This window comes from Bos javanicus, chromosome 22, assembly GCF_032452875.1.
Source record: "Bos javanicus breed banteng chromosome 22, ARS-OSU_banteng_1.0, whole genome shotgun sequence".
Lineage (NCBI taxonomy): Eukaryota > Metazoa > Chordata > Mammalia > Artiodactyla > Bovidae > Bos > Bos javanicus.
In genome coordinates, this window is record NC_083889.1 from 54,459,334 (window position 1) to 54,486,983 (window position 27,650).

A 27,650-nucleotide genomic window follows, 5' to 3' on the forward strand; every position below is an offset into this window, starting at 1 on the left:
TTGAGTGCCGAGCCTGGCATCAAGATTGCCAGGTATCAATACTGTATCTCCTGCTTACTAGGTGGGCACACCCTTCACCTCTCTGAACTGCTGTCTCTTCTTCTGTTAGGTGGAAACTGTAATAAAACCTCTACAAGGTTGATGCTGGGAGTAAATGGACTTTGGATGCGAAACTGGGTTTGGGTTTGGAAGCTGACTGGGCCTGTGGTGCTTGTTCTGGGAGTCCCCTGAGAAGAGCTGGGATTGTGTGTGCGTGTGTGTGCACGTGGGACCCTCAGCTTTTGAACCAACACTGGACTGTCTCTTGACCTGGGCACGTTCCTGTTCTTTGCTAATGTTCACCAGAGGTGTGCAAAGCTCAGACTCTTAGTGAGCCAGGCTCCCTTCTGCATCCCCCTGTCCCCAGGAGGGGATGATACCTACATCCTTTGTCCATATCTCCCATCACCTCCCTCTGGTTAATCCCAGACCCCAAGTCAGGCCACTGTTAGCTTTCCTTCCTTGGTGCCCCTAGAACCTGAATCTCTACCTCTTTGTCCTCCCGAGGTCTCTTCCCCCAAAAGTCTGGCCGTCTGGGCTTGTCAGCTATTCCTCATGGAGGTTTAATGACTCACGGAACACTGAACTTGCCTCCCTCAAATGGTACAGGAAGGTGTGACTCAGTGGAAGGAGAGAGACTGCCCCGGCCCTGTGCACCCTCAGGCAAACTGCCTTTCCCTTCCAGGCACTCAGTTTCCCTCTGAGTTCAAGTCCACGGAGGGCGGGGACCCAGCCATCCCGCGGAAAAAGGCCTTGTGATGTGTACTGTGTCTACATTTCCACGTGTGCATTTATTGTTATTGCTCAGTATAGTGTTGAAAAGGCAGACAAATCCCATTAGTTACAAAGAGCACAAGCCAGAGATACAGAGAAATCAAGAGTGTACAATAAGAGCACAGTCACTTCCCAGCCCCGATTGTCCCAGAGCCCCCCAGAGCCCGGGCAGCTCAGGAAGCTGGAGGCGGCACCATTTCCTTGCTTACTCTGGTATAAAATATGTGCACACAAGAGTTAGCAAAGTGTGGCGACCGACCCTCCCGAGAGGAAAGGTCGGGAGGGAGAGCACCACAGGCGTTACAAGACTTGGGGGAGCCGAGATGGGCGGTCCCAAAGCAGCCTCAAATATCTTGTTTTCGTTGGAGGGGGTGATGGCTGATGCCCAGGGCTTGGGATTCCCCCTCCCCTACTTGGGCGGACAGGATCTTTATGTCAAAATCAGGAGAGCTCGCTTTGGGACTTGAGAAAGACCTGGGGATTTTCCGCTATTGTTTGATTTTGGCCTTGGCTCTGGAGGACCCAAAAACCTTCAGAGAAATGCAGCCCGTCCCATCCCCTCCCCACACCTAATGGTGGGATCTTGGGGCCCCTTGGAGAGAGTCTGGGGCTGGGAGGCATGTCACAGTGTACTTATTTGACAGCCTCCTGCAAGTAGAGCAAGAACCACTAGGGGGAGTCAGGGTGGTGAGACGGTCCAGGCAAGAAACGGCTACATCCCGGAGGACCTATCACGGACCTGCTGAAAACTGTCAATAAAGAGCAAGGGGTGACCCCCTCCCCACAAAAACAGCTCAGGAAAAGGAGCCAGGAATAAACATTTCTCCATGAGGAGAATTGGCAAGTGGGGTACACGTTCTGGTAGCCCTGAGTCTGGGAGAGAACCTTCTATCTCGCCTGGACTGGGGCGGATGGAGGGTCCACCCCATCACAGGCAAGGTGGGTGATTTGGGGGCCCACACTGATATTGGGTGGGGGCTCAGTGGCCTCTCCTGACAACACCCTGGCTCAGGGGACAGGTGAGATGATGGGAGGAGTATCAGGCTTCCCTCAAGAGCTAGGATGCCCTTCTTATTTCTCCTTAAAGGGCTATTTAGTGAGCCGGAGTGGACAGTGCTTACAATGGCGGCATGACGTTTGCACCTGTGATGAAAGGGCCCAATATTTGGGGTGAGAGGAGGGCAGAAGGATGCAGGACTTGGCAACATTTTAAATTTACTTGGAAGAATAGACGTGAGAGAATAACCAGGAAATTTTGCTTAAGAAAAAAAAAAGCACGAAGGGTATTTGTCCCACCACATAATAAAAACATCATATAAAGTGACAATAATCAAAACTAGGTGGCTGGTCAGATGAGACACCCTGATGAGGAAACAGAGGGGAAATTCTAGAAATAGATGCAGGTCTCTCTAAGCTGCCAGCGTGTGGGAAAGGGGCAATTTCAACGTGGTAGAAGGGTGGCTGTTCAGTCACTGGGCTGCCTGGGCTGAGACACGCCCAGGATCCTCGCCCCACCGTAGTCACCGCCGTTGGTCTGTGCTCAGAAGCAGGGATCCCTCTTTCTTGTCCGCTCTCTGCTCTGGTTGGGACATGGGCACAAGGGGCCATGGGACGGGGGGTGGGGGCTGGTGGGAGCAACCCAGGCTGCTGCTGAGTTAGGAAGGAAAGTCTTCAGTTTCCTCCCTGCCCACCTCCAAAGGTGGGTGGCTCACTGAATGGGCCCCCTGCTCGTCCCTCACCTGTGGAGGGGTAGACAAATTGGTGAGCTTAGACCTCAGAACCGAGTCTGCTACCTCCTTCTGGAACCTGTCCAGAGAGCAGACAGGAATCTAAGAGGATGGTGCAGTCCCTGACCAGTTAAAAAAAAGTATATATTACAGAGTGTATAGTCACTGTGTTCTGTTTGATGTTGTTTTTTGCCTTTTTTTTTTTTTTTTAAGACCACAGACATTTCAGAACCACACTGCAGGAGTAGGAAGAGTCAGCAATCGAAAGCATCACCATTGCATAGTATTAAATGAACAGAGATGGTGAGTTCTTTATTTACAATTATTGTCTAGATTAAAAAAATTCATAAAAACAGATGAATGGTCATAAATTATTTACCCCCTAATGGGGTGAACTGCCAAACGTACCCCATGCTGCTAGATATAGGACGCCGAGTGCAAGCTTTATGTACTACAGTGAGTTCTGACAAACCAGTCATTTCCTCTGTGTGTGGGTGCAAGTGTGAGGGTGAGGGTATGAGTGTGTATGTGTGTGTGGGCATCCATCATTCCTGACAAGAAAAGACCAGCACCGACATGGGGGCAGTCTAACTTCCATGGCTCCCTATTCTCCCTGGAGCTGAGCCCCGCTCTGGGAGACCCCTCCTGCTTCCCTTGCGTCCTGGCTGAAAATGAGCAGGAGGCCTCATGTGCAAGCCGGGCTTTCCTGGCGTCATGGAATGAGGTCATGGACACACAGTGGGAACACAGCGGGAGATGGAGAACCTCGAAAAAGGAAACTACAAAAAACAACAGAGATGAAAAAACACACCACGTTCCAAAGCTGCCCCAGGTTCTACAGGAGCAGGTCTTTCTCGAAGGAGAGCAGTGGGCGGTGTGGGCGGTGTTGGTCTTGGAATCCAATAAACACGTCTGAGGGCTGGTCACCCCTTCAGGGGACGCAGTTCCCTCTGCTGGCTACATTCAGAGATGCTGCTTCTCGACATTCAGGAGATGCTCTTGCTCAAAAAAGGTCCTCCTTCCAGGAAGGTCTTGCTAGGTGGGATGGGCTGTCTCGGGATCCCAAACCCTCGGGTTTCTCCACAGCCGTCCAGACACATGCCCTCCCAGCTGACTATGGCTCTTTTCCCGAGTGGCTCTCAATCTTGTTTGTGGAAGAATTCTCTGGGCCTGGAGAAGGGAAGGGCCCGGGCTGACACAGAGCAACCGTGGGAAGGGTCAGTATGAAGAATGCATTTTGCAAGCGAGGCGGGAAGCGTTTTGGTTTTCCTTGAAGCATGGGACATCATCGGTCATGGTATTCAAAATGTCTTTTGCACTGTACAAGTTTATGGAAAAAGATCGTATGCTGAAAAGTCTCAAAGCAAACTTTGTATTCAATACAAAAGTTCTTTTATGAAAAAAGCTGATACCCACAAAGTGCTTAGCAGTTAAGAGGCTGACATACAATTAAATAAGCTCTTATTAAGTGGGATTACTAGTGCTGTTATTGTCTCAGGGGCGGGGGAGAAATAACCACCTTTTCTCACCTGTGATACTGCAGGGTTTCAGAATGGCTTTCTGTCTGGGAAAGCAAGACTTGCTGTTCAAAGGCTACAGTATATATTGTGACTACAGGAAGACGATTTGGTTTAAAAAAAATCACACTGAATACATCTCAATATACACATCATAAGGTTCTTTCGGATCTAAGTAGTGCAGAGCAAAAGGCTATTCTTCTTCAAAAATAAAAATAAAAGCAGCAAGCCTTAAGATCCTCATCCAATCGGCCATCAGCACATTTGCTGCAATCTATGAGGAAATAAGCCTCTAAATTACTAACTGAAAAGAAAATCAACACAACAGCATTTATAATATTGCCGCACTACCTCAGTCTCTGCACAGACAGCGCCAGAGAGAACCTCTGTCGGAAGTGCTCTCAGTAAACTCAAGTGAGTTTCATTGAGAGAAAGTCTTCACTCAGTGCTTGCGGACCCCGCGGCCCTGCGGCCGGCCGGCCATCAGTGCGTGGAGCCCACGAGGACTTCTCTCTGCCTCCCCCTGTGTCTACCGAGCGCGCTGATGGACCCCTCGGGATGGATACCCGCTCACACTTGACTCCTGCCTCCCATGGTAGTGACATTATCGAACGGAAATAGCAGGCAAAAGAAAATCAGAGCATGGCTATCGTAAAACATCGAGGGGTGCAATCCAGGGAGGTGTCTGCCAGGCTGAGCTGTTTTTACAGCATCTCAGCCCCCAGTGTTCTTAAACCATACAAATAGCCGAAGACGTTATCTACAGGTTTGTAAACAAATTACATTCTTCTTTTAGGACATAAATAAGTTAAAATAGAGCAATTTAAGCGGAAACAAGGCAACATGCCGGCAAAAAAATTTTATATATCCATGTATATATATTTATATATATATATATCTACCTATCTATATGGACGCATACAGTCTCAGAGAAGTATACGTTGATATAGATACAAAGAAATGGATATAACCTTGTGAGTGTCTGAAGTTCTTCGGTTCCATTGGTGCAAATTTACCAGGCGAGTTAAGCTCTGCAATTTCAAAAAGTTGTGAAATTAACCTGTACAACTGAGACCATGCTATGCAAGCATCTCAAAAACTTCACAGACCAGTGGATTGGATAAATAGTCTCAGAAAAGAGTCTGTTTTGCAGTTCCCGCCTAAGAAAAGAAACAAAACAAAACAAAACAAAACCCCTCCCCAACCCCCCAAAAACCAAACCAGGGGAGGACCGGAAGTATGCAGTACATTCATGCAGGGATGTGGCTGGCGCTGGGCAGGGGGCATGGTTGGTCCATGTCAGGCGGGAGCCAGGAAGGGCTAGTTCTGGGAAAACCCCCGCTCACTCCCTTAAGCCCCGCTCCCCACGAGATCCCGCCCTCGCCTCAAGGTGAAAAAGAGTTCAAACAGCATCGCAGCCAGAAAAAAAACAAGGGTCTGCTGGGTGGAATCGGTGTTCTCGCCAGTATTTTTTTGTTGGTTTTTGTTTTTTTTTTTTTTTCCTGCTGTTGCTCGCTGCTGCTTGGGTCAGTCAGGTGCCTGGATGGGTGGCTGCCCGGGTAGGGGGTGGGTGTGGTGTGGCGGCGGGGTTGGGGGGGGGGTTCCTCAGCTAAAGCGACGTCTCCAGGCTGTGGATGGGGCTCCCTGGACTTGAAGAGGTAGCTGATTTGCTTGTGTCGGTCGTCAGGTTGATCCCGCTGTCGATGGCGCTGTTGTTCTTGTTGAGCGACGAGGGCGGGCTCGAGTTCTGCTTGAGCGCGGCATCTTCTTCCAGGTCGGTGTCGTCGATGAGGGGGATGTGGGGCTGCGAATCTTCGATCCGGAACTCAGGATGAGCCATGAAGTTATGGATGGAGGTTCGAGACTCAGGCTTTTCTAGACCTTCATAGAGAGAGCTACGAAACGCCTTCACGACGCGGATCTGCAAGGGAAGGGCGGGGGTGAGGCGCACCACCGGGGGAGCGGGGGGCGGTGGTCAAGCTCTGGGGGTCGGGGGTGGGCTCAGGGGAGGGGGGTGGGGAGGCAGAGGGGGCGGGGCACAGCGGGCGGCTGGAATCCACGGGACGGAGCCGGAAGAATGGAGGAGGGAGGGGGCTCAGGTTATGTGCATCCGAGAGGTCTTTTTTGTTTGTTTGATTTTAATTGATCGGTTTGGGGACAGACTACAGTATTAGCACAGAAGGAAGGAAGCCCCGCCGTAGAGACGACGGGGAACAGTGGTTAGAGGAAGCTTAGTCCACTCCAGTGGGCACCCAGACCTAGTGAGAGACTGAGCCTTGTTAACTGGAAAGCAGAGCTTCGACCATGCAGAAGGGTAGCGGGGCCAGGTGGGAATCAAGGAGGAAGAAGGAGAGGCTATTTGTTAAAAAAAAAAAAAAAAAGAAGAATTCATCTTAGAAAAACCACACACCGTTAAGGAACCACACGACATGGAACAGATAACGCGTCACACACACAAAAGGAACAGAGAGGAGAGATGGCTGGGTGAGCCGGGATGAGAGGGGGGACACATGAGGGCCAAACAGAGAAGGGGACATCGAACCAAAGCAGCAAAGCAAACCGAAGCCAACTCAGGGCTTTCTGGGGTGCAGCAGAGGCAGCCAGAAAGCGCGGAGGAGCCGGCGGCCGATGACATTCGGGGCTCAGGAGCATGCTGCGGTGGGGGGACGGGAACCACACGGCACACACAGACGGACACACGGCTACACTTGGAAGCCTGCACAATGTGAACGGAGGTCGTTTGTACCCAACGCTTCTTTCCTTCATGCATTTGGGAGGTAAACACTCGAGTATAGACTCAAAGCTCTGGCCAGTCATTGGAGTTGGCTTTGGGGTCCCTGATTTCCTGGTTTGTTTTTTTTTTTTTCCCTCTTTCTTTATTTGTGCTTTGAAAACACAAAACCCAAAAATGAGGCCAGAATCAGAGGGGCCGACTCAGCCCCTGGGTAGGATGCTAAGAGGGTTCGGAACTAAGCCACAGAACAGCCAAGATCTTTTATTGTCTGGGTCTCAGTTGGAAGCTGGGTTCCCTGCTGAACGGAAGGAGGCCGGACACGGAGGCGTCCGGACCAGCGGACAGAACAGTGGACACGGAGTCAGGAAGGCCCGAGTCTGCGTCTCGGCTCCCCCACTTCTGGCGCCTTGACTGCAGGCGAGCCACGCCACCAGGCTGGCCGCCCCGTCCCGCCTCACAGAGGGCACAGGAACGGAACCCTCGCTTTGAAGAGAGGGTCCCGTCCCTGAACTCCTGGGAGGGGAGCCCTGCCTGCCATAGTGAGGGGCCAAGGGACAAAAGCGCCTCCTCCTCTCTTCCCAGCCCCCACTCAGAGCAGAGCCAGCAGGCGGAGGGAAAAACAGGCATCGATGATGCCTCGGGGGAGCAGACCCTCAGCAGAGGAGGTAGGGGTGCTGACCCGGAGAGCTCGGCCTTCCTGCCCCACATCACAGGCCTGGGGGTGGGGGGCAGAGGACCGGACAGGGTGGGTGTGGGAAGGCCCTCGCAATCCCGGGATTTGTGGCACTAAACCCAGGTTGGTGGGGTGCGTGGCGGGAAAGCCCTGTCCATGGAAGTGATTTTTCATGATGACTGTGGCTGATGGTTTTAAGTGTCACAGCTCAGGGTTTACTCGACTATTGCAGAGAGGAGTCTTTGCAAAGCACGTCATAAGCTCCTCTGCCTTCTAATTTAGAGAACACAGAGAATTTAAGTTTGTCAGTGAGCCCTCTTGGTATTACGTAAGACTCCAAAGTTTTGATTTTTTTTTTTTAATTTTTCTCCTCTGCTGCCAGCCATCACTTACTAGTTCTGACTCTTCCTCATCTTCTCAAAACCACCTCTGTCTCTGGTCCTTCTTATGTGCTGTTGGGCTGGGGATTCTGGGGAAATCTGCCTGGTGGGATCCTGCTTTCAATAAGGCGTTGGGTGCTAAGCAAGAGCCAGACACCATGTGCTAGCATTGGCCCTCCGTGATGGCCATGTGGCTGTTCAGAGACGTCCTTCTCCCTGGACACCCTATCTGTGGCCTGTAGAGATTATGCAGTATTCTGACCTCCTGATAACTGGGCCATTACTCCCTTGGTTAAGTGAAAACAACAAAAAAGATGTTGTAGGCCTCAGTCTTCCTAACTGTAAAAGGGGGACACTAATGACCACTGTAGCTGCTCAGCCCCGTGCCCAGAGTGTTCGGAGGCTGAGCTGCAATGAGACGGCAGCCGGGGAGCGCCTGGTGGAGGAGGGGGGATGGTGGCAGGACCCTGTCGTGTGACTGACAACGCGGAGGGGACGACACACAATGAGATGCAGGCCCCTCGCCCTCCCCCTGGAATGGAGACGACAGAAAGAATGGACTGCTCTGGACAAAGACTGTGGGGACAAGACTTTCCGGGACACCCCGCCACGGCCGTTTCAAGTCTCCACTGCGGATCTCTCGCGGCTGAAATGGAAAACAGTATGGGAAGAAAAAAAGCTCTTCCGTCTCCCCTTCCCTGCCTGCCCTGGGGATGGGCCTGTGCTGGCGTGAGCCGCCCTGGGACGTGGGGTGAGGGGGGAAGAGAGGAAGGGTCTGGGGTCTTCAGGTGTTTTGGTTTCATCAGCACACGGGGCGGGGAGGCGGGGTGCTCTAAGGGGGATGCACAGGTCCCGGTCTGGGATGGGTTGGACATACTCGAATGTTTACCCGGCTTCAAGGAAGCCAAGAGTCTGGGGTTGATTCACATTCATTTCAGGCTCAAGGTTAAAGACTCACAACCTCTTTTAATTTCACTCTCTCTTGCTGAACTCTGTGTCCAGGGTTCTCTAGCCCTCTAGGGAAACAAACACATGGAATATTCAGACAGCGGAGAGGTCTGGGCTCCCCCCCACCACCAACCAGAAGCAAGCCATTTCCTCGCCAACCCAAGTTGCACTAAATTAGTTACCAGGATACTAATGAGAGCTCTGGCTTCCTTTCCTTCCCTTCTCCATACCCCGCCTAAGAGACACAGACTCCTCATCCTAGTGGTCCTCTGAACCTGGAATCTGCAGGGGGCTGGGAGGGGGCATGCCCTCTCTAGACTGGGAAGGCATGGGGAAAGTGGCCCATCTGGGGTTAGGAGTCTGATGCTCTGGGCCTGGTTGGTTTGAAGGAACAGGAACTTCACTCATGAACATGGAGCATGCTACGAACTTGCTGAATATGAAGACGGCCTGAGATGGGTTAGGAATTTGTGGGAGTAAGAGAGAGAGGAGCCGTGGAGGTTGGCCTCAGATCCTAGAGCTGAACGCTAACTCTGTTCCTGATCGCTGATGGGAGGACACCCCCACCCCAGTCGCTGCCAGGCTGATGGAAATCTCAAGAGGACGAATGGCTTCCCTGGCCCCCTGGCCCCCAGAGCACTGGCTGCTTTTCACTGGATGTGGCTCTGGGCGTGGGCACTGGTTCCACGGTGGAAACTCAACCTCTGTGGGCTTGTCTGGCAAGTGGTGTGGGTGGTGGGTAAAACGCGGGACTCTGGAGTCAGATCTCTTGTCACTTACGTGCTGTGTCATCTTGGCCAAGTCAGGCCACTTCTCTGAGCCTCAGAGACTTGCTCACTTAAATGGAGGTATTGGCAGATCCTCCGTCTTTGCATTTCAGTTGTGAGGTACATGTGGAGTGGAGGATGTGGGCAAGTGCTTTGGAAAATGGTGGGTTAGGCTCAAGTATCAGGGGCGTGCCATTAAGTTTCTAGGTGAAAAACTCGCTTTTGAGTGATTCGGAAGAGGAAAGCGAGGTCGTGGGCCAGAGTCTCCTTCTGATCATTTGAATGTCAGTCTGACCACACTCCGGTCACCGCAGGGCATCTGTCTGCTGGGGCCCCTCTGTCTCACAGTGGTGCTGGGGGAGGGACATGGGACTTGCTGGGGGTGTTCCAGAAGTCAGCTTCACAGACACAGCCCTTCCCTAGGTCTCTGTGGTCACTTCTGATAGCCCAGGGGACCGTGGTTGGACTCCTTCCAAGATTGGATGGTGTCACCGACTCAATGGACATGAGTCTGAGCAAAATCTGGGAGGTGGTGAAGGACAGGAAAGCCTGGGGTGCTGCAGTCCGTGGGGTCGCAAAGAGTCGGACACGACTGAGCGACTGAACAGCAACAAAGGTACAGAAAGCCCAGGTGTTCTTTGCCTCAGCAGGCAGCCCTCCTTTACCCAGAGTCCTGGGAGGGAGATCCTGCTCGGCAGAGGCAGGGGCAGCCCATGTCTCCATCCACCCCATGTGGGGCCCTGCTTCCTGGCCACCTGCTTCACAACCTGTGCCAAGAAAGCCTCTGGGCTTCTGGAGGGAACTGCCTGGTACCCAGAGGGCTCCTGGAGTCCCTGGAGACCAGAGGCGGCGACATGGCTATAGAAACTATTCAAGCGAAAGAGAAACTAAGGGGTATATGTTTAGAGTTCACGTCATGACTATGTTGACCCAAATCTGTGTGTTGAGACCACAAAGGCTTTGATCCCTTTTGGAACAAGTACCCTCGTGCAGGGGGATGCTCAGGCTCTTTTTGGAGACCTGATGCCCAAGAAAAGGTCCTAGTAGGACCCAGAGTCACAGGCTGGATTCTGCAATCACAGGTAGGAATGCAAGATCCCTAAGGAGGCGTGATGCCTGGAGAGATGCAGGATGGTGCTTGGGCAAGGGAGTCATGCTTAAGAAGCCCCTTTAGGGTCCTCTGAGAAAATGACGGGTCATGGGCAAGACCTGTAGGCTCCTTCTCAAATGCTGTTCCAAAGCTGGGTCACCTCATGGGATAAAGGGATCAACTTGGCCTGAAAGGAAGCTGCCTTAGAGAAAGGGAGCGAAAGGCAGGTGGAGATGGGCATTTCTCTGAAGGAAGAGTGTTGAGAACCAATTGGCCCAGGACTAGCCTTACTGAGTGGTTTTATAAAGAACAGAAGAAAGGACTCGAGACGACTGCGCTCTTTCCTCGAGACCATGAGAGCTAAGATGTGAGGTCGAACAAGGGAGAGGCTGCGGGGTGGCCAGGAGCGCAGTGAGCTCTGTGCTGGCCAGGACGAGTGGGGCCCCACGCTTCAAGAAAGAGACCGAGCCAGGGAGGACAAAGGACTGGACCTGGAGATGACCTCCTGGGAGTCAGACCAGCTGGAGGGATGCAGGAGGGATGTGGGAACGGAGAGAAAGGGACTCTTCCCCACTGGCTGTCCAGCCCCGAGCACTTCTGGTCTCCATGCTTGGAGGTAGGAGGCACCACTGAGCAAGGCCACGGCTTAGCTGATGTGGGAGTAAGGCCGATGGGTGCGGGCCTCCTGCTGAGGAGGGGCCTCTCTGGTGTGAAGGGAGAAGAGGGTGGGATCAAAGTGCCTCCTGCCCAGAGAGAGCCTGGCACTGACTTCCGGTGACAAGGCCTCCTGGAAACGAGGCTCAGGCACCATCTGCTCAAACGGCCCCACTTCACCTTGGCTCCTCTGGTTTCCCCATCGCTGTGTTTTCATGCTGATGAACCAGTACAGGGTTTTGCCACATTTCTGCATGCCTCCTGTCATCTCACGTACCTGGTGGGACTGTACCCACGGAAGGGTTCATGGGACGCACCACCAACAGCGCCCTGTGACTTGTGCCTCCTGCCTGAGGGCTCGGGCAGCATCGTGCCCACCCAGCACATGGTCCTTTCTTGCCTGGTGGCAGAGGATGTGTGTTTGGGTCTTCTGTGCTTAGAAGAGGACAGAGGTCCCTTATAAACTACAAGAGATGAGGCCTGGAGTCTCATGAAAGAAGCCCGAGGGCTGGGAGTGAGCACACAGCTGGGAGAGAGGGGACCAGACTACAGCTCCCCCATTGTTTGGGAGGGGCTGACTAGAGACCAGGGAAGGGAGGCAGGTGGTAAACAGAATCTTCTCATGCCCTCTGGGGCCCGAGGCCATTAGGGGGTTCAGAAAGATCTAGACAAGGCCAGAGATGAGTGACCTTGGGCGGAAGCCACGGTATAAGGAGATGAGCTCGTGGGAGGAGTTCAGAGTCCTAGGCTGCCCCTTTGATGAGGAAGGAGGAAGCTGAGGCTTGGACCAGGTCCACAAGCCTGCCGGCAGCCAGCCCGGATAAGACCCCGCCGGGTCAAGGGGAATGGGGTCAGGAGCCTTGACCCTTCCAGGGAGGGCTCAGGCCTTCACTGTGCTCCAAGCCCTGCTGCAGGGAGAAGAGTATACGAGGCAGCCGGGGCTGTCAGAGGCACAGGGCAGAGGATGGAGGGTCTGCACGACGGGGCACAGGGCCTCGGGCTGCGATCCCCGTGGGGGCCTGGGTACCCTGACCGACTGTGATCCCTAACCTCCAGTGCGCCCTCTGGGTGGGGCTCGCTGTGGCCGACCGTGACCCCGAGAGCCTTTTCTCCCTTGACCCACAGTGACCCTCGGCCTGACTTTGACTGCAAGATTATGATCTGCTGGCCAACTCTGACCCTCGTAAGCCAGGCTTTTCCTGACCCTACACTGATTGGGATACCTCATACCCCTTAGCTGACTGCATCCCCACTTGGCCTCCGTGACCCTGTGGGGGACTGTGACCATTCGATCACTGAAACCTCCCTGAGTGACGGTGCTCCTTTGACTGACCCAGACTTTCTGACCACTCATGACCCTCCCGACCCCACAACGGCCTGGTCCATAACCCCTAACTCTGACTCCAGACGCCTCTGACCCACCAAGGGACTGCCACCCCGTGCCTGGCTGTGGTCGGCTGATCATCTGGGACCCTCCTCCTCAATGGCCGGGGCCCCTCAGCTCCCTGGGCCTAACCATGAGCGGCTGGCTGCCCCCCAGCCCCTGCCCGCCTGCCCCCCGCGGCGCTGGCAGTGGCGGCTCCCGAGGCGGTAAGGGGGTCACACTCACGCCCAGCTGCAGCAGGAGGAAGGCTGGTCGGAGAGGAAAGAGCATTGGACAACGACACGCGACTAGGGCTAGAGAGATTGGCTACGTCCTGGCTCTGGCTGGTGACGGAGGATTGTCTCCGCAGGGCCCCCTGAAAGGAGGCTCCGCTCTTGAAAGTATTGACTACTTCAATCTGCAACGGAGGAGAGAATGAGACAAGTTGCAAAGAGAACGGACACGACAGCTTCACGACTGACAGGCGCCACGCCACGAGGACAGCCGCAGCCACGGCAAGACGACACGCCACTTACACCAAGACGACAATACCAGACACGTCCAAGGCTCTGAGAGACGTCTGCTCAGTCGGGCACCTGGGCTTCCGGGGCCCGGGGACAGCGGGGAGACCCAGGGCCCGGCAGCAGCACCGATCTAGAGGCCTGGGGGCCGGTGGGCTGGGGGGGATGTTAAACGTGGGGTTTGCAGGCAGAGGGGGTGCTCAGCCCCTGGGACCAGGCGTGGAGCCGGAGTGGTGAGGAGGGGACTCCGGGGAGGACTGACATTGGCCCAGATACCTGCTCTGTCATGTACGAGCTAGGTGCCCTTGGACAGGTCACTGCCCGGAGGCAGTTTCTTGTCCTTCAGAAGGGGCAGTGCCACCAACCTACCTGGCAGGGCTAAGCTGTGAGGGACAAAGCACTGACCCACTTAGTGGTCCGAAAGAGTCAGGCTGGACGGGACTCGTGCCTGCTCAAGAAACTACAGTCCTTGGAATCCTCCTGAAGGGCTTGGCGGCCGGGCTGGGTGTCAGCAGGTGGGTGTCTCAGGGCTCTGTGTGGCAGCTGCCAGCCCTCGAGGGCAGTGGGGGGTGGGGAGGTGGCCAGGGGCCACCGGGAGGGCTAGTTCCAGCGCCCACAATGCTGGCCGTCAGGAGGCTCTGGGTCTGCAAGCTGCTCCCTGCACCCAGTGCTCACAAAGGGCTGTCTCCCAAGCGTCAGTTAGCCTTAAAGCTAGGTGGGGGGCTGGAAAGGCCCAGGAGATGTTTGGGACAGCGCCCTGTGCAGGGTGAGGCAGCCCAGGTGATCTGTTTGTGTTGCGAATGGGTGGAAATGCAGTGGTCTGCCACGCGGGGCTGCGCGCCCAAGGTTGGGGGCCCCTGACGTGCTTCCCAGAGGGTGTGGGGTGGGATGGGGCGCCATGACCTTCCCAGGCCGGCTGGGCAGGAGACTGCCCCACTCTTGGTCTCTGGGTCTTTTTGTTCTTCACCACACAGGGCTGTGAAAGCACCCTGGGAACTGTAACGCTGACCCAGGGAGAGGGATGCTGTGAGTGTGGGGGCCCCACCTTCTTGGTGTGTGTTGCCTGGTGGCAGGCTCTGTTCTGTGGGGAAGAAATCTGCTCTTGGCTGAACACACATCCTGCACCAGTGCTCTGTGTCTGTGTCCTTGCAGTGTGTGTTTTAAAACCGAACTTTGTTCCCCAAAACTGACTCAACGCCCCAGTGGGGGCTGGGGGAGTGCCTGAAGCACCCGCCCCCCCCCCCCACACCCAGGAGGAAGCTGTGTGCAGAAGAGCCGGGCCTCAGGGCTGACCCCCTAGCCGGGAGAATCTGGGGCCCACTCTGGCCTCAAGCCGCCGTCGTGGCCTCCTGGTAGCCACCCGGCAGCCCTGATCCACCGCCCCCCAACAGCCCTGAAGGGAGCCCCCCCCCCCAATCTCGGCCCTCAGAGCCACCCCTCCCCACAAAGTCCACTGTGGGCGTGACCCTGGTGTGACCCCCCTCGCCCAGTGGACGGGGAGGTGGGACATTCCCTCGCACAGCCAGGGAGAGCGCACGCGGGGAGCGTCGGTGCGCCCGAGGCTGATCAGAGGGTGGGGTCTAGGCCCGCCCCTCATCTCCGTCACCGCCCACCCGGCCCCCGGGAGCTGCCAGTACCTGCGTCTGGATCCGGTTCAGACCTCGGAACCACAGGATCTGGCCCCGCCGCAGCTCGCGCTCGGCGTGGTCTATCTCCTCCACGTCCTCGTTGAGCTCCTCCTCGGGGATCTCCTCCTTCTGCGTGAGCCTGCCCGCCTCCTTGAGGAACTTGAGCCTGCTGGTCGGGATGGTGGCGATGACCTGCGGAGGGGCCCAGCCATTAGCGTCAGCATCCGTGGAGGGGTCGGCTCCTGTCACTCACTCACCTAGTTACCGTCAACTCACCTCCCCTCTTCCCCAACCCAATCTTTAGATTTCTTTCTAATTCCCTCGCTTATCCAGAGTCAGCAGGACATGGTGGGAAATCTTGGGAGTTGGACATACACGTGACTTTGACTACCCCAGACTTCACTGGTCACGTGACCTTGGGCAAGTCATGTAACCTCTCTGAGCTCTAGCTTTCCCTTCTGGAAAGCTTGGGGGCCAGTTCTCAGAGTTGGACATGGTGTGTCTAAGTCACTGGCTTAATTCTTCCTGAGGTCCCTGGGGTGCCCAACCCTGGGCAACAGGGGCTCGGAGCTTAGGTGCCTGGGGGCAGTCAATGCTGGGAGACTCTTGGAATGTCTGCCCTCCTGGAAGGGAAGGCAATAGGGGAAGGGGCTATGTCTTCCTTCTTACTCTTCCTCCAAACGGCTTGTCCGTAGGGCTGACGCCTGAGTGCAGGCCCCATGGGGTAACTGAGGTGGCTGGGGTCAGAGGCCGCTTACATCTTCTCTAGGGACAGATAGGGGCTGGCCTGGACACTCTCAGGGGTTCCCTGGGAGTCTGAGGTGGCATCGTCCTTAGGGGTCAGGAACCATCTTGTCCAGATGCCAAGGGCTCCCTGAGGGAGCAGGCCCCCATGAGACAAAGATGTCCAGGCTCAAGGGTGCCCGGGGAATGGGCTTGCTAAGTCAAATCTAGTTTATCAACTCTCCAAAGACACTCTAAAGTTTAAAGAAGGTTATTTTGAGTGAAACTAAAGTTCCTTCTTGACCTTCTAGTTAATTTCTGTCACTGGAGTTTCCCACTTTAGCCTGGAAACAGCTTGAAGGCAAGACCAATGTCTTAGGTCTGCCGAGGCCCTCTGCCTAGATCCAGCTCCAGACACCATGTCCTCTGAGCTGCGAGCTGTGAGCTCGAGATGGTGCATGTGTGTGTGTGCGTGTGGCTTGGTGGGGGGACGTTCTGGAGAGGAGCCAGCCCAGGGTTCCCCAGAGCCTCGGAGGGTCACGGATGGCTGCAGACAGCACCACAATGCAGCGGAGGTCACCCCTCTTACATTCCCTCGGAGCTCTCTGCAGGACCTTCTGCTGGGTGCCACAACCCCTGTGACACCCTTTACAGCTGGCCGCCTCGGGCTCTGAGCCTTGGCTGGTCATGACATCTAGTTAGAGTTTAATAACATTGATCATGTTACTTTTTTTTTTTATCAGTTTCTGTTTATGGCAAATAATACTTATTTTCCTATCAGTAATGTAAGTTGCCTTTTGAAATAAATTTCAGTTAAAAAACCAGACAGGATTAAAAGAAAATATCAAACAACAGGATCAGTGGTGTATGTGTGCACGCGTGTGTGCTCAGCCGCTTCAGTCGTGTGTGACTCTTTGAGACCCCATGGACTGTATGTGGCCCACTGGCCTGGTTTCTCTGTCCATGGGATTCTCCAGGCAAGAATACTAGAATGGGCTGCCATGCCCTTCTCCAAGAGACCTTCCCGACCCAGGGACTGCACCCTCGACTCTGGCATCTATCTGCGTCAGCAGGTGTGTTCTTTGCCACCAGCGCCACCTGGGAAGCCCCTTGGCAGCGTATAGCTGGAAGCAAAAGTCATAGTGGCGATACCCACGTGACCATCATGTGAGACCAGGGTCAACCCCTGTTGCTCCAGCCCCCAGAAATGGGGGCCAGACAGCTAGTCCTTGCAGGAGCCAGGACCTATGGGTGAGGATCCTGGACTCCCCCAGCCAGTGCTCTCTCCAGGGCGTCCCTGCTGAGGGGCCCCTCGCGCTGCCCACCTGCAGTACTCACCTGGCCCCAGACAAGCTCTCCTAACCCGATGAATATGCACCACATCCACTGGTCCAGCTGCAGCGGGGAGCAGCTGAAGGGCTTCCCCCCAAACTGCACGATCACTATCTGGAGAGAAAGGGGGCAGAGAGAGACAGAAAGGCCATCAGGGGCCAGCTCAGAGGTCTGGGCTCCCAGGGCATTGCTGAGGGGCTCCGGCTGCCTGATGCTGCCCCCGCCAGCCAGGCCAGCATGGGGGCCTGGTACCTGGATGGCAAAGGTGCTCAGCCCCCCACCAGCCAGGCCAGCATGGGGGCCTGGTACCTGGATGGCAAAGGTGCCCAGCCCCCCACCAGCCAGGCCAGCATGGGGGCCTGGTACCTGGATGGCAAAGGTGCCCAGTACGATGGTGCAGAAGATGGGGTTCCGGAAGATGCCGTCGAAAACATTGCGCTCGCCGTGGATCTTGCGGGCATTGATTTCGTTGAAGAGCTGCATCATGACGAAGGTGTTGAAGATGATGGTATAGTGCTCGGAGGGCGGCGAGTGCAGGGGTGCGTTCCTCCCGCTGTCGATCTGGAACATCTTCTCGCCTGCCAAGTCGAGAGGGCGGGAGCTGGGCTGAGGGTCGGGACTGGGAGGGACGCCTGGCCCTGTGTGGAGGCCTCTTCTGAGCAGCCAGGAGGGTCACCCAGATGCGGGAGGCACCCTCTGGACACTGGGGGGCTAGGTGGGCCTGCGCCATGGGGTGTAAGTGAAGGGGTAACAGCACCCTTTCTTTAGGGACCAAGTGCCTTGGGTGAACTTTCTTCCAGTGTTTTGAGGAAATCTAATAAAGGCGGGAGGCCAGCTGTGCTTCCAGGCAACAGGGCTTATAAAAAGCGGCCCCTGGTTGGCAAACTCTTCTGGACTGGGAGGACAGGGCGTGGCCTTGGAACGTTTGGCGGGAGGCCTTGGCTTTCTGCACTTGTGTTGTTTCTCAGTTACTCAGTTGTCTGACGCTCTGAGACCCCATGGACTATAGCCCTCCAGGCTCCTCTGTCCTTGGAATTCTCCAGGCAAGAATACTGGAGAGGGTAGCCATTCCCTTCTCTAGGCGACCTCCTTTACCCAGGGATTGAACCCAAGATCTCCTGCATTGCAGGCAGATTCTTTATTGTCTGAGCCACCACGGAAGCTGTAGCTTTGGGTTCCCCCAAAAGTGTGGCTGCCTGTAACTGAGCATGTCCTTGCGGAGACCTCTGGGAGCTCAAGGGGCTGTTACAAGACAGACCAGTTCCTATATGGATGGTGAGCCTTCCAGGCCAGGCTGGCTCCAGACCCACCCAGGTGGCCTCCCTCATTCTTTGAGAGGGCTCAAAGAATGACACCACGGGGGCTGTCACGTGGTGGGGCAACACAGCTCCCGGCTGCTCTGCAGACACCGCCCATGGCATGCCTGATGCCATCCCATGTCCTTTTGCAGCGCCGCACAAGCTGGTGCTGGGAGGGCTTGTGGGGTTTTCTGACGGTGAGAGTCTAGCTGAATCCAGAAGCACCCAGAGCAGATGCTCAAGTGGGGAAGCCAGTGAGTCAACCAGGGGCCTCCTCCTCCTTTCTTCCCCAACTGACAGCTTTCTCTGTGAGTCTCTGCTGCTCTGCATTCCCGAACATCCTCTAAGGCTTCTCACGATCATCCTTACAACTATCCTGCCGGCACAACGAACAAGAACTGCCCTTTGAGAAATGGGTTCCTGCCCCAACCCCATCCAGGCTTGCTGGCGTCGAAAGCCCAGCTCAGGGATCTGAGGGAATCCCACTGGCCCCAGTTTGTTGTGTGACCCTGGGCCACCATCTGCCTGCCTCTGGGCACCTCCAGGTGCCAGGGGTCGGATTACCTTGGAAGCACCCTGGAAGCCAGGCCAGTCTGAGTTCCAGCCAGGTCTCTTCTCAGCCCAGGTGCCCCCTCAGGCTGGCTGCATGTCCTTGGGCAAGTCACCTCCCCTCTCTGTCCCTGGTGCCTCATTGTCATGGGGGTGGTGGCACAGGTGCCCAAGAAAAGTGTGGAAACAGCTGGCTTGTAGGCAGGTGTGTGGCTCTTTTCCAGGAGGCCTTGGTGAGGAGCCTTCTACCGGGCAAGGGTCACGTGTGGGAGTGCTGAGAACAGGGGCCGGTCACTCCCCCTAGTGTCTCGGGCTCCTGGGGGGGCTGGCATGACGCCCTGCCTTGCACAATGTGTACGCAGTGTCCAGAGTTGTCATCAGTGGGAAAAGCCCAGTCTTTGGGGTTGCCAGACCTGGGCCAGGGCCTGGCTCTACCCAAGATTTGCTGTGTGACCCCAAGCCACTAACTTCACCTCTCTGGGCCTCCATTACTTCCTCAGCAAACAGGCGGGTGACTGGGAGTCCAGAGCGGCCGGGTCTGGGCCATGGAGTCCTGGGTGGGCAAGGCAGGGGACTCACCGACGAAAAGCAGGGTGAAGATGAGGGTGAGCTGGTAGACGGCATGGCCCAGGATATTCTTCATCATGGTCCGAGAGATGAGGGGCTTGTTGCGGCCATACGGCTTCCTCAGGAGCAGGGTCTCGGTGGGCGGCTCAGTGGCCAGCGCCAAGGAGGCGAACGTGTCCATGATGAGGTTCACCCAGAGCATCTGCACGGCCTTCAGGGGGGAGTCCTGGGGACCGTGGGTGAGACGGTAGTGATGAATACCTCCTAGATATTTATCACGGGAGGTTGGCCATCCACTGCCCTGATGTGCCTGGCGTGGGGCTCATCGCCAGAGTGTAAGCTGCTCCCCTTGAGGCCAGCTCTGCCAGTGTGTCTCCCTTGGCTGGCCAGCCCAGCCCAGGGTTCCAGAGTGGGTGCTGAGAAGGTTTGTCAGGCCTTCCGTGGAGAACTACCCAGCCCTATTCACCTCAGCGCTGTCTTTTCCCCCAGGGAGAAAATCAAGCCCCAGGCATCACGGCCACCACTTCCACACCCTGTGCTTTGTAAATATAGCCACACCCCCGCCATCTTCACTCCTCCCCTCCAGCCCCCATTGGCCATGTCTCGTCCAGGCTCAGGTCAAGTGCCCCCACAAGCATCTTCCACACAGACCCCAGCTCCCCTGCTTCCTGCTGCCTCTTTCCCCTTGACCATCAGTGAATCAATGACTCGGGCTTCTCCTTCTCACAAACAACGCCTGGCACCCTGTCCCCTTTTCACTACCATCCAATTTCTCCTTCAGTTCAGTTCAGTTCAGTCGCTCAGTCGTGTCTGACTCTTTCTGACCCCATGAATTGCAGCACACCAGGCTTCCCTGTCCATCACCAACTCCCACAGTTCACCCAAACTCATGTCCATCAAGTCGGTGATGCCATCCAGCCATCTCATCCTCTGTCGTCCCCTTCTCCTCCTGCCCCCAATCCCTCCCAGCATCAGAGTCTCTTCCAATGAGTCAACTCTTCGCATGAGGTGGCCAAAGTATTTCATTCCTTCCAAAGAACACCCAGGACTGATCTTTAGAATGGACTGGTTGGATCTCCTTGCAGTCCAAGGGACTCTCAAGAGTCTTCTCCAACACCACAGTTTAAAAGCATCAATTCTTCGGTGCTCAGCTTTCTTCACAGTCCAACTCTCACATCCACACATGACCACTGGAAAAACCATAGCCTTGACTAGACGGACCTTTGTTGGCAAAGTAATGTCTCTGCTTTTGAATATGCTATCTAGGTTGGTCATAACTTTCCTTCCAAGGAGTAAACGTCTTTTAATTTCATGGCTGCAATCACCATTTTGGATTTTTTTTTGATTTTTGATTTTGGAGCCCCCCAAAATAAAGTCTGACACTGTTTCCACTATTTCCCCATCTATTTTCCATGAAGTGATGCGACCAGATGCCATGATCTTCTTTTTCTGAATGTTGAGCTTTAAGCCAACTTTTTCACTCTCCTCTTTCACTTTCATCAGGAGGCTTTTTAGTTCCTCTTCACTTTCTGCTATAAGGGTGGTGTTATCTGCATATCTGAGGTTATTGATATTTCTGCCGGCAATCTTGATTCCAGCTTGTGCTTCTTCCAGTCCAGTGTTTCTCATGATGTACTCTGCATATAAGTTAAATAAGCAGGGTGACAATATACAGCCTTGACGAACTCCTTTTCCTATTTGGAACCAGTCTGTTGTTCCATGTCCAGTTCTAACTGTTGCTTCCTGACCTGCATACAAATTTCTCAAGAGGCAGGTCAGGTGGTCTGGTATTCCCATCTCTTTCAGAATTTTCCACAGTTTATTGTGATCCACACAGTCAAAGGCTTTGGTATGGTCAATAAAGCAGAAATAGATGTTTTTCTGGAACTCTCTTGCTTTTTCCATGATCCAGCGGATGTTGGCAATTTGATCTCTTGTTCCTCTGCCTTTTCTAAAACCAGCTTGAACATCAGGAAGTTCACGGTTCACATATTGCTGAAGCCTGGCTTGGAGAATTTTGAGCATTACCATACTAGCGTGTGAGATGAGTGTAATTGTGTGGTAGTTTGAGCATTCTTTGGCATTGCTTTTGTTTGGGATTGGAATGAACACTGACCTTTTCCAGTTCTGTGGCCACTGCTGAGTTTTCCAACTTTGCTGGCATATTGAGTGCAGCACTTTCACAGCATCATCTTCCAGGATTTGAAATAGCTCAACTGGAATTCCATCACCTCCACTAGCTTTGTTCATAGTGATGCTTTCTAAGGCCCACTTGACTTCCCATTCCAGGATGTCTGGCTCTAGGTCAGTGATCACACCATCATGATTATCTGGGTCGTGAAGATCTTTTTTGTACAGTTCTTCTGTGTATTCTTGCCACCTCTTCTTAATATCTTCTGCTTCTGTTAGGTCCACACCATTTCTCTTTACCACCACCCGATTTCTCTTCACCTTTTTTGTTTACATGAAGCAAGTACTGTGTGTCTCAATAAGTCTACTGCTGCTGCCAAGTCGCTTCAGTCGTGTCCGACTCTGTGCGACCACATAGACGGCAGCCCACCAGGCTCCCCCATCCCTGGGATTCTCCAGGCAAGATCACTGGAGTGGGTTGCCATTTCCTCCTCCAATGCATGAAAGTGAAAAGTGAAAGTGAAGTCGCTCAGTCGTGTCCGACTCTTAGCGACCCCATGGACTGCAGCCCACCAGGCTCCTCCGTCCATGGGATTTTCTAGGCAAGAGTACTGGAGTGGGTTGCCATTGCCTTCTCCTAACTCCACACACACACACAAAAATGTTGTCCTGGTAGAAACTTTGGGCAAGTAAGGGACAGAGGAAGCCAAACCTCATCAAGGATCTCCCCACTTATGGGTTTCCTGCCCTCCACATTCTGGGGTGGGTCCTTCCCCATGTCTCCCTGGCTGAGACCGGGATCACGTATTCCTACACGTCTGTGCACAGTCGTCTCCTGTGGTCTGTGCTGCCTGAAGGTGTGTAGACCCCATCCTTTGTCCCCCATCCTATCCTCACACCTCCACACCCCCCAAAATGCCTTTCCCCAAGGGCAGCACCACCTTTCTTGTCACAGACTGAGGCATACTTTTCCAGGCCTGTCTCACTGAACCTCGAGGAACCTGACTGCACCCTGACCCCTCTCTGGGCGCCCTTCTCTCTGACTCCTTCTCCAGCTCCTTCTTCCCTTACCTTTTGAATTTGTGTTCCCTGTGACCCATTCCTCGGCCCTACCCCCGGATGCAGTTGCTTACCTCTCCCCACATCACCCTCCCTCCAGCCCAGACCTGGCCCTGTGGCCGCAGCCTCGCCCACAGGTGGACACCGCCTCCAGGAAGGTCACAGGCCCTGTACACCTAACAGCCTGGGTGGGCTGTTCCTTGCCCCCTGGTCCTCTCAGTGTGGCTCCTGAGGCCCCACCGCCTACACCTCACACCCTCATTCACCTCCTAGATGTTTATCACCTCCCCTCCCCCAGGCCACCCCTCCCACCTCCACCCCAGCTCAGTCACACTCCCCACTCCCCGCAGCTTCTTCCTGTCCATCAGCCTCCTCTGATTACATGCACCTTGGGGTCAGGGCCCCTCTATCCTCACCAAGGCCTTCACAGCCCTCAACTCAATCCAAGACCTCAGGCAAACCATCCCTTCGGCACCTCAGTTTCCCCGTGTGGCTCCAGCTGGTCTCCAAGAAACTTGGCGTGAGTTTCCCTAAACCATCACTAGAGGGAGCCTCTTGTCCACAGAGCAGGAGAGAAGGGCCTGGTGAGCAGAAGGGTCACCACCTCCCCACCTCCGCTCCAGCCCAGGGCTCTCACTCTCAGGGCTGGGGTGTTGGGAGCTGCCATATGCGTCCTCAAGAGCCCAGAATACAACAGAGGGAACAGTATTCCCTGGGCTACACAGCTCTTCAGGACAGAGGTACCGGTACCAACAAAGGTCCGTCTAGTCAAAGCTATGGGGTTTCCAGTGTTCCAGTGATCATGTATGGATGTGAGAGCTGGACAATAAAGAAAGCTGAGCACCGAAGAACTGATGCTTTTGAACTGTGGTGTTGGAGAAGACTCTTGAGAGTCCCTTGGACTGCAAGGAGATCCAACCAGTCCATCCTAAAGGAAATCCTGAATATTCTTTGGAAGGACTGATGCTGAAGCTGAAACTCCAATTCTTTGGCCACCTGATGCAAAGAACTGACTCATTAGAAAAGACCCTGATGCTGGGAAAGATTGAAAGCAGGAGAAGGGGACGACAGAGGATGAAATGGTTGGATGGCATCACCAACTCGATGGACATGAGTTTGAGTAAACTCTGGGAGTTGGCGATGGACAGGGAGGCCTGGCGTTCTGAAGTCCATGGGGTCGCAAAGAATCAGACACAACTGAGCGACTGAACTGAACTGGGCAGGTACCCCGCGGGCCCCTCCGTCCTCCAGAGCCTCTGGGCTTCTGGGGGCTCCTGTGGGCAGGAGCTTGTCTGCCAACATGGTTGCTGGGAGAGGCCTTCCCTCTCGTCCCCAAGCGAGGCTGGTCAGCCCTTGGCCACAGGCAGGCAGGAGGCTGCGGGAGGAATGGCAGGCACCTGGCTGGTCCATCCTCTGAGGCTCAGTTTCTGCCTCTGTGAAATGGGGATCAACACAGTTCCCATCGCACGAGGGGGGTGAGGAGGCAGTGAGGCTGCAGGGGCTGGGCCTGCCTGTCAGCTCCACAGGGCCCAGGACACGGGGCTGCTACAGACCTGGCTGTAAAGGTGGGGCCGACTCCTGCTCTCCCAGTGACCAAGTCCACCCAGCCCAGGAACCCAGGCACTCAGGCCTTCCCTGATGCACTCCACGCCACAGCTGGGGCTCCCAGGGCCGCACCAGCTCCGTGATGCCAGCTGGCTGCCTGTCTGGTGCTGGCCTCTCTCTGCCCCTTTACGTGGCCAGGGGCCCTGCCTTCCTGGAGGGGGTCCCTCTCCTGCCTCCTGGAACAAGGGCCGGTATCTCCACTGGCTGGCTGACCTTGGGGTAGTCCTGCCACCTCTGAGCCTCCTTTCCTGCACTCTGTGCGGCTGGTGCCTACGTGGGTGGCTCTGTGATGCGGTTCCTGGCCCTTGGCATGGAGCTGTGACAGCCTGGGACAGCCCCTGTGCGTGGTGCCCGTCCTCCCCCGGGCTTCAGCTGCCCCACCCCGCCCACCCCTGGAGGACCCACCTGCGTGATGCAGGCGCCCGTGAAGGCCACGATCACGGCCACCACGTTGACGGTCAGCTGGAACTGCAGGAACTTGGAGATGCTGTCGTAGACGTTGCGGCCCCACATCACCGCCTTGACGATGCTGCTGAAGTTATCGTCCGTCAGGATGATGTCCGAGGCCTCCTTGGCCACGTCCGTGCCTGCGATGCCCTGTGAGGATGGGGACAGGAGCCTGGCTGGGGCGACCGAAGAGGCGAGCAGCTCTAGCAGCATCATCCTCACCCCCCGACCACCGCCCACATACACACACGAATCCCCAGCACTGCAGACCACACGGGAGCGTGTCTGCCCACGTGGTTGCTGGGAGAGGCCAGGCCTCAGAACATGTGCCCTCTCCTCCCCAAGTGAGGCTGGTCAGCCCTTGGCTGTGGGGAGACAGGAGGCTGCCTGTCCCAGTGGCAGAGTCCAGCTGGCCCAGGAACCCAGGCACCACACCAAACACACACATGTACGTGCATGTGCGTGCACACACACACACACACACACACACACACACCCCACCCCTACTCTTCAAGACCCAGCCTTGAGGCCAACCTCTGCCTTCAGAAAGGGGGTCCTTCCACTCTGTCCCTTCCCTTTCCTAGACCCATCACTGCAGGAAGCTCTCTCCTCCCTTCTTGAGGCCAAGCTGAGCGTCAAGACCTCTGGGAGCATCAGGTGGACAGAGGGTGGGCGGCGTGAGCACCGGGGTTCCTGCATCCCCCCGCTGGAGGCTGGTGGTCCGTGCGTCCCTCTTAGCCCCTGCCTGCGGGCTCCTGCCAGCTGCCGCCCCAGCCCCCGTGCGCTCCTACCATGGCGAAGCCCACGTCGGCCTTCTTGAGCGCAGGCCCGTCGTTGGTGCCGTCCCCCGTCACGGCCACCACCTGCCGCTGCTCCGTGTGCGTGCTGTCGATGATGCCTGTGGGCGGGGCGGGCGTGTGCTCAGGGCCCTGGGACTCCCCCGGGGCTGGGGGCCCAGGCTGGCACAGCCTCCTCTCTGGCCCCTGCCCCGCCAACCCCCTGACTCCGTCAAGCTTCATCCTAGCTCCCAGCACCTGCAGGGGACATGGGGCCCCTTAGCCCAGTGCTGGCTGCAACTAACACCCTCTCGTCGGGGCCTGCTGCCTCTCCAGCGTCCTCTTTGCTCTCTGCAGCCCATGGCCACTGCAGTGACCACCCTGGCCGAACTCACCTTCCTTGTCCGAACTCAAATCCCCTGTCCGAACCACAGGGGCCTCTCTGTTCTCCAGGGGAGCCAGGTTTGGCTGGGGGGCCACCCATCTGCTCCGCCAGCATCTTGTGCTTGGGGAGCCAGTCACACCTGAGGAGGCCTGGGCTCTGCCATCTGCTAATGACCACTCTCTAGATACTCATCCTTGATAAAACCTTCAGCAAGTAGCAGTGACAGACGACATGTGGCTCGCATCACTGAGTGAGTGAGGGCCAGAGGAGCAGGACGAGTGAAAGAAGTCACCTCTGCCGACCGCTCAGGTGGGAGTTACTGGGGTTCGGCAGCTCCTCTAGTTCCACCCCCATGGGGCATACAGACACTGCCTTTGCCTTCAGCGGGGCCGGGCCTCTCTCCTGAGCCCTGACTCCATGGACACCTCCCCTGGGATGTCAGAGGGCCTCCAGCCCAGCCTCCTAAACCACGTGCATCCATTTCCCCTCAAATCTGTCCCTTCTTGTGTGACTCCAGACACCCAGCTGCCCCCTGTAAACTTCGCAGCAGGCTCTCAGGCAGGAACACACTGAGCAGTCCTGGACTCCCATCTCCCCTCTTCCTCCACCCCATCCAGGCCAGGCCTGTCCCCCCACAGAGAGCTCTCAGACCTGCCCACTCCCAGCGCACCTGCTCTGTCCCCAGCCCGCCCCCAGCATCCCCTCTCACAGCTGGACCATCCCAGCGGTCCCTCCATTTCCAGGCCGCTCTCCACTCAGCAGCAGGGAAGGAGATTTCTAAAACACCGCTTCTCCATCGAGGCCCTCCTGCAGCTCACCACCTGGGCTAGCAGTGCAGGTCACCACCACGTGTTCAAGGCCCTGTGTGATCTGAGGACAAGACTCCCTTCTCCAGCCCTTCCTCTCGTCTCCCTCTCTCACTGGAGGCCCCGGGCCAGCCAATGAACTTCCTCCCACCCCTTGAAAGTGCCTGGAGACCTTTTCCTCTGGACTTCCACAGTGTGGTTCCCTGTCCTGCCTGAAACACAGGTCCGCCCCCTGGACCCCATCCCTCAGCCCGCGATCTGACAGCACCCCCAGGTGGAGTGAGAGGCCAGCAGGGGGCCCCAGGAAGCCTCCTCTTCCACTGCTGTGGCCTCTGTGCAGGGCAACGACCTATCCAATGTCTACTGGGTGAGACCTGGCCATGAAATCCAAGAGGGAAGGGCCATGTTGGCCAAGAGATGGGCCTGACACACAGTAGATACTCAGTAAACATTTATCAAGAGAATGAGTGAATGAATGAATAAGTGATTGAATAAAAAATGGAGCTGGGTTGGGGGTCTCCTGCAGTTCAGGGGCTCAGTGTTTATCTAAGGCCAGGTCTGCCTCCATTGAAGTCTTTGGGCAGCACCTTTGGAAGACGAATCTAAGATGCCCTATGGCTGACCTCAGTCAGAAAACTTCCCCTTATGGCCATTCAACAGATGGAAAAATTGAGTCCTGGGGCTGGACACTTGCCAAAGGCCACAGAGCAGGACAGGGGGCAGAGCCAGGGTTTTAACTCAGGCCTGTGTGACTCTGAAAGTGCCCCGCATCTGGCCAGCAAGATGGGCTCAGCGAGGGGTGTGTCCTCCCCCTGGAAGGAGTCAGGGAAGAAGGACACTGGCTTTGGGCCTCATGTCTCAGATCGCTGTTCCCAGGGCAGCTCATGCCCGGGGTCCTGGTCACACACATGGGACAGCGTCCTTAGAGACCAGGCAGGCCAAGGCTCTCAGACTCACAAGGTGTGGGCCAGACTGGGAACATACGCAAAGGAAGTGGGCTGAGTGTCAGACCTAGTGGTTAAGACAGCATCACATGGGAACAGCAGGATCTGTGTCCAGTCATTCAACCTGAACATTAACCAAGATACACCACCCAAATCAGCTTGTCGGTGGGCTCCTCAGCCCTCAGTCCCATTGCTGCCCATGGGAGGGGGGACC

The 27,650-nt window shown here is 55.7% G+C and overlaps 1 protein-coding gene across 15 annotated transcripts in view; it reads right to left on the reverse strand.

The window, feature by feature from the left end:
* Window positions 1–811: 811 nt before the first annotated feature.
* The window catches only part of ATP2B2 (ATPase plasma membrane Ca2+ transporting 2), a 380,163-nt gene continuing 353,324 nt past the window's right edge, over window positions 812–27,650 (reverse strand). For 11 of the 15 annotated variants that reach the window (XM_061397083.1, XM_061397080.1, XM_061397079.1 and 8 more), the window contains 7 exons: window positions 25,317–25,423; window positions 24,484–24,675; window positions 19,297–19,510; window positions 17,237–17,448; window positions 16,877–16,984; window positions 14,825–15,007; window positions 812–5,978 (listed from right to left, as the gene is read on the reverse strand). In XM_061397083.1, the coding sequence (XP_061253067.1) occupies window positions 5,667–5,978; window positions 14,825–15,007; window positions 16,877–16,984; window positions 17,237–17,448; window positions 19,297–19,510; window positions 24,484–24,675; window positions 25,317–25,423 (1,328 nt within the window). In that variant the 3' untranslated portion in view covers window positions 812–5,666. Of the gene's footprint in view, window positions 5,979–8,805; window positions 8,861–12,912; window positions 13,085–14,824; window positions 15,008–16,876; window positions 16,985–17,236; window positions 17,449–19,296; window positions 19,511–24,483; window positions 24,676–25,316; window positions 25,424–27,650 lie in introns of all 15 variants that reach the window. The other 4 variants (XM_061397086.1, XM_061397085.1, XM_061397081.1 and 1 more) reach the window with 2 other exon arrangements.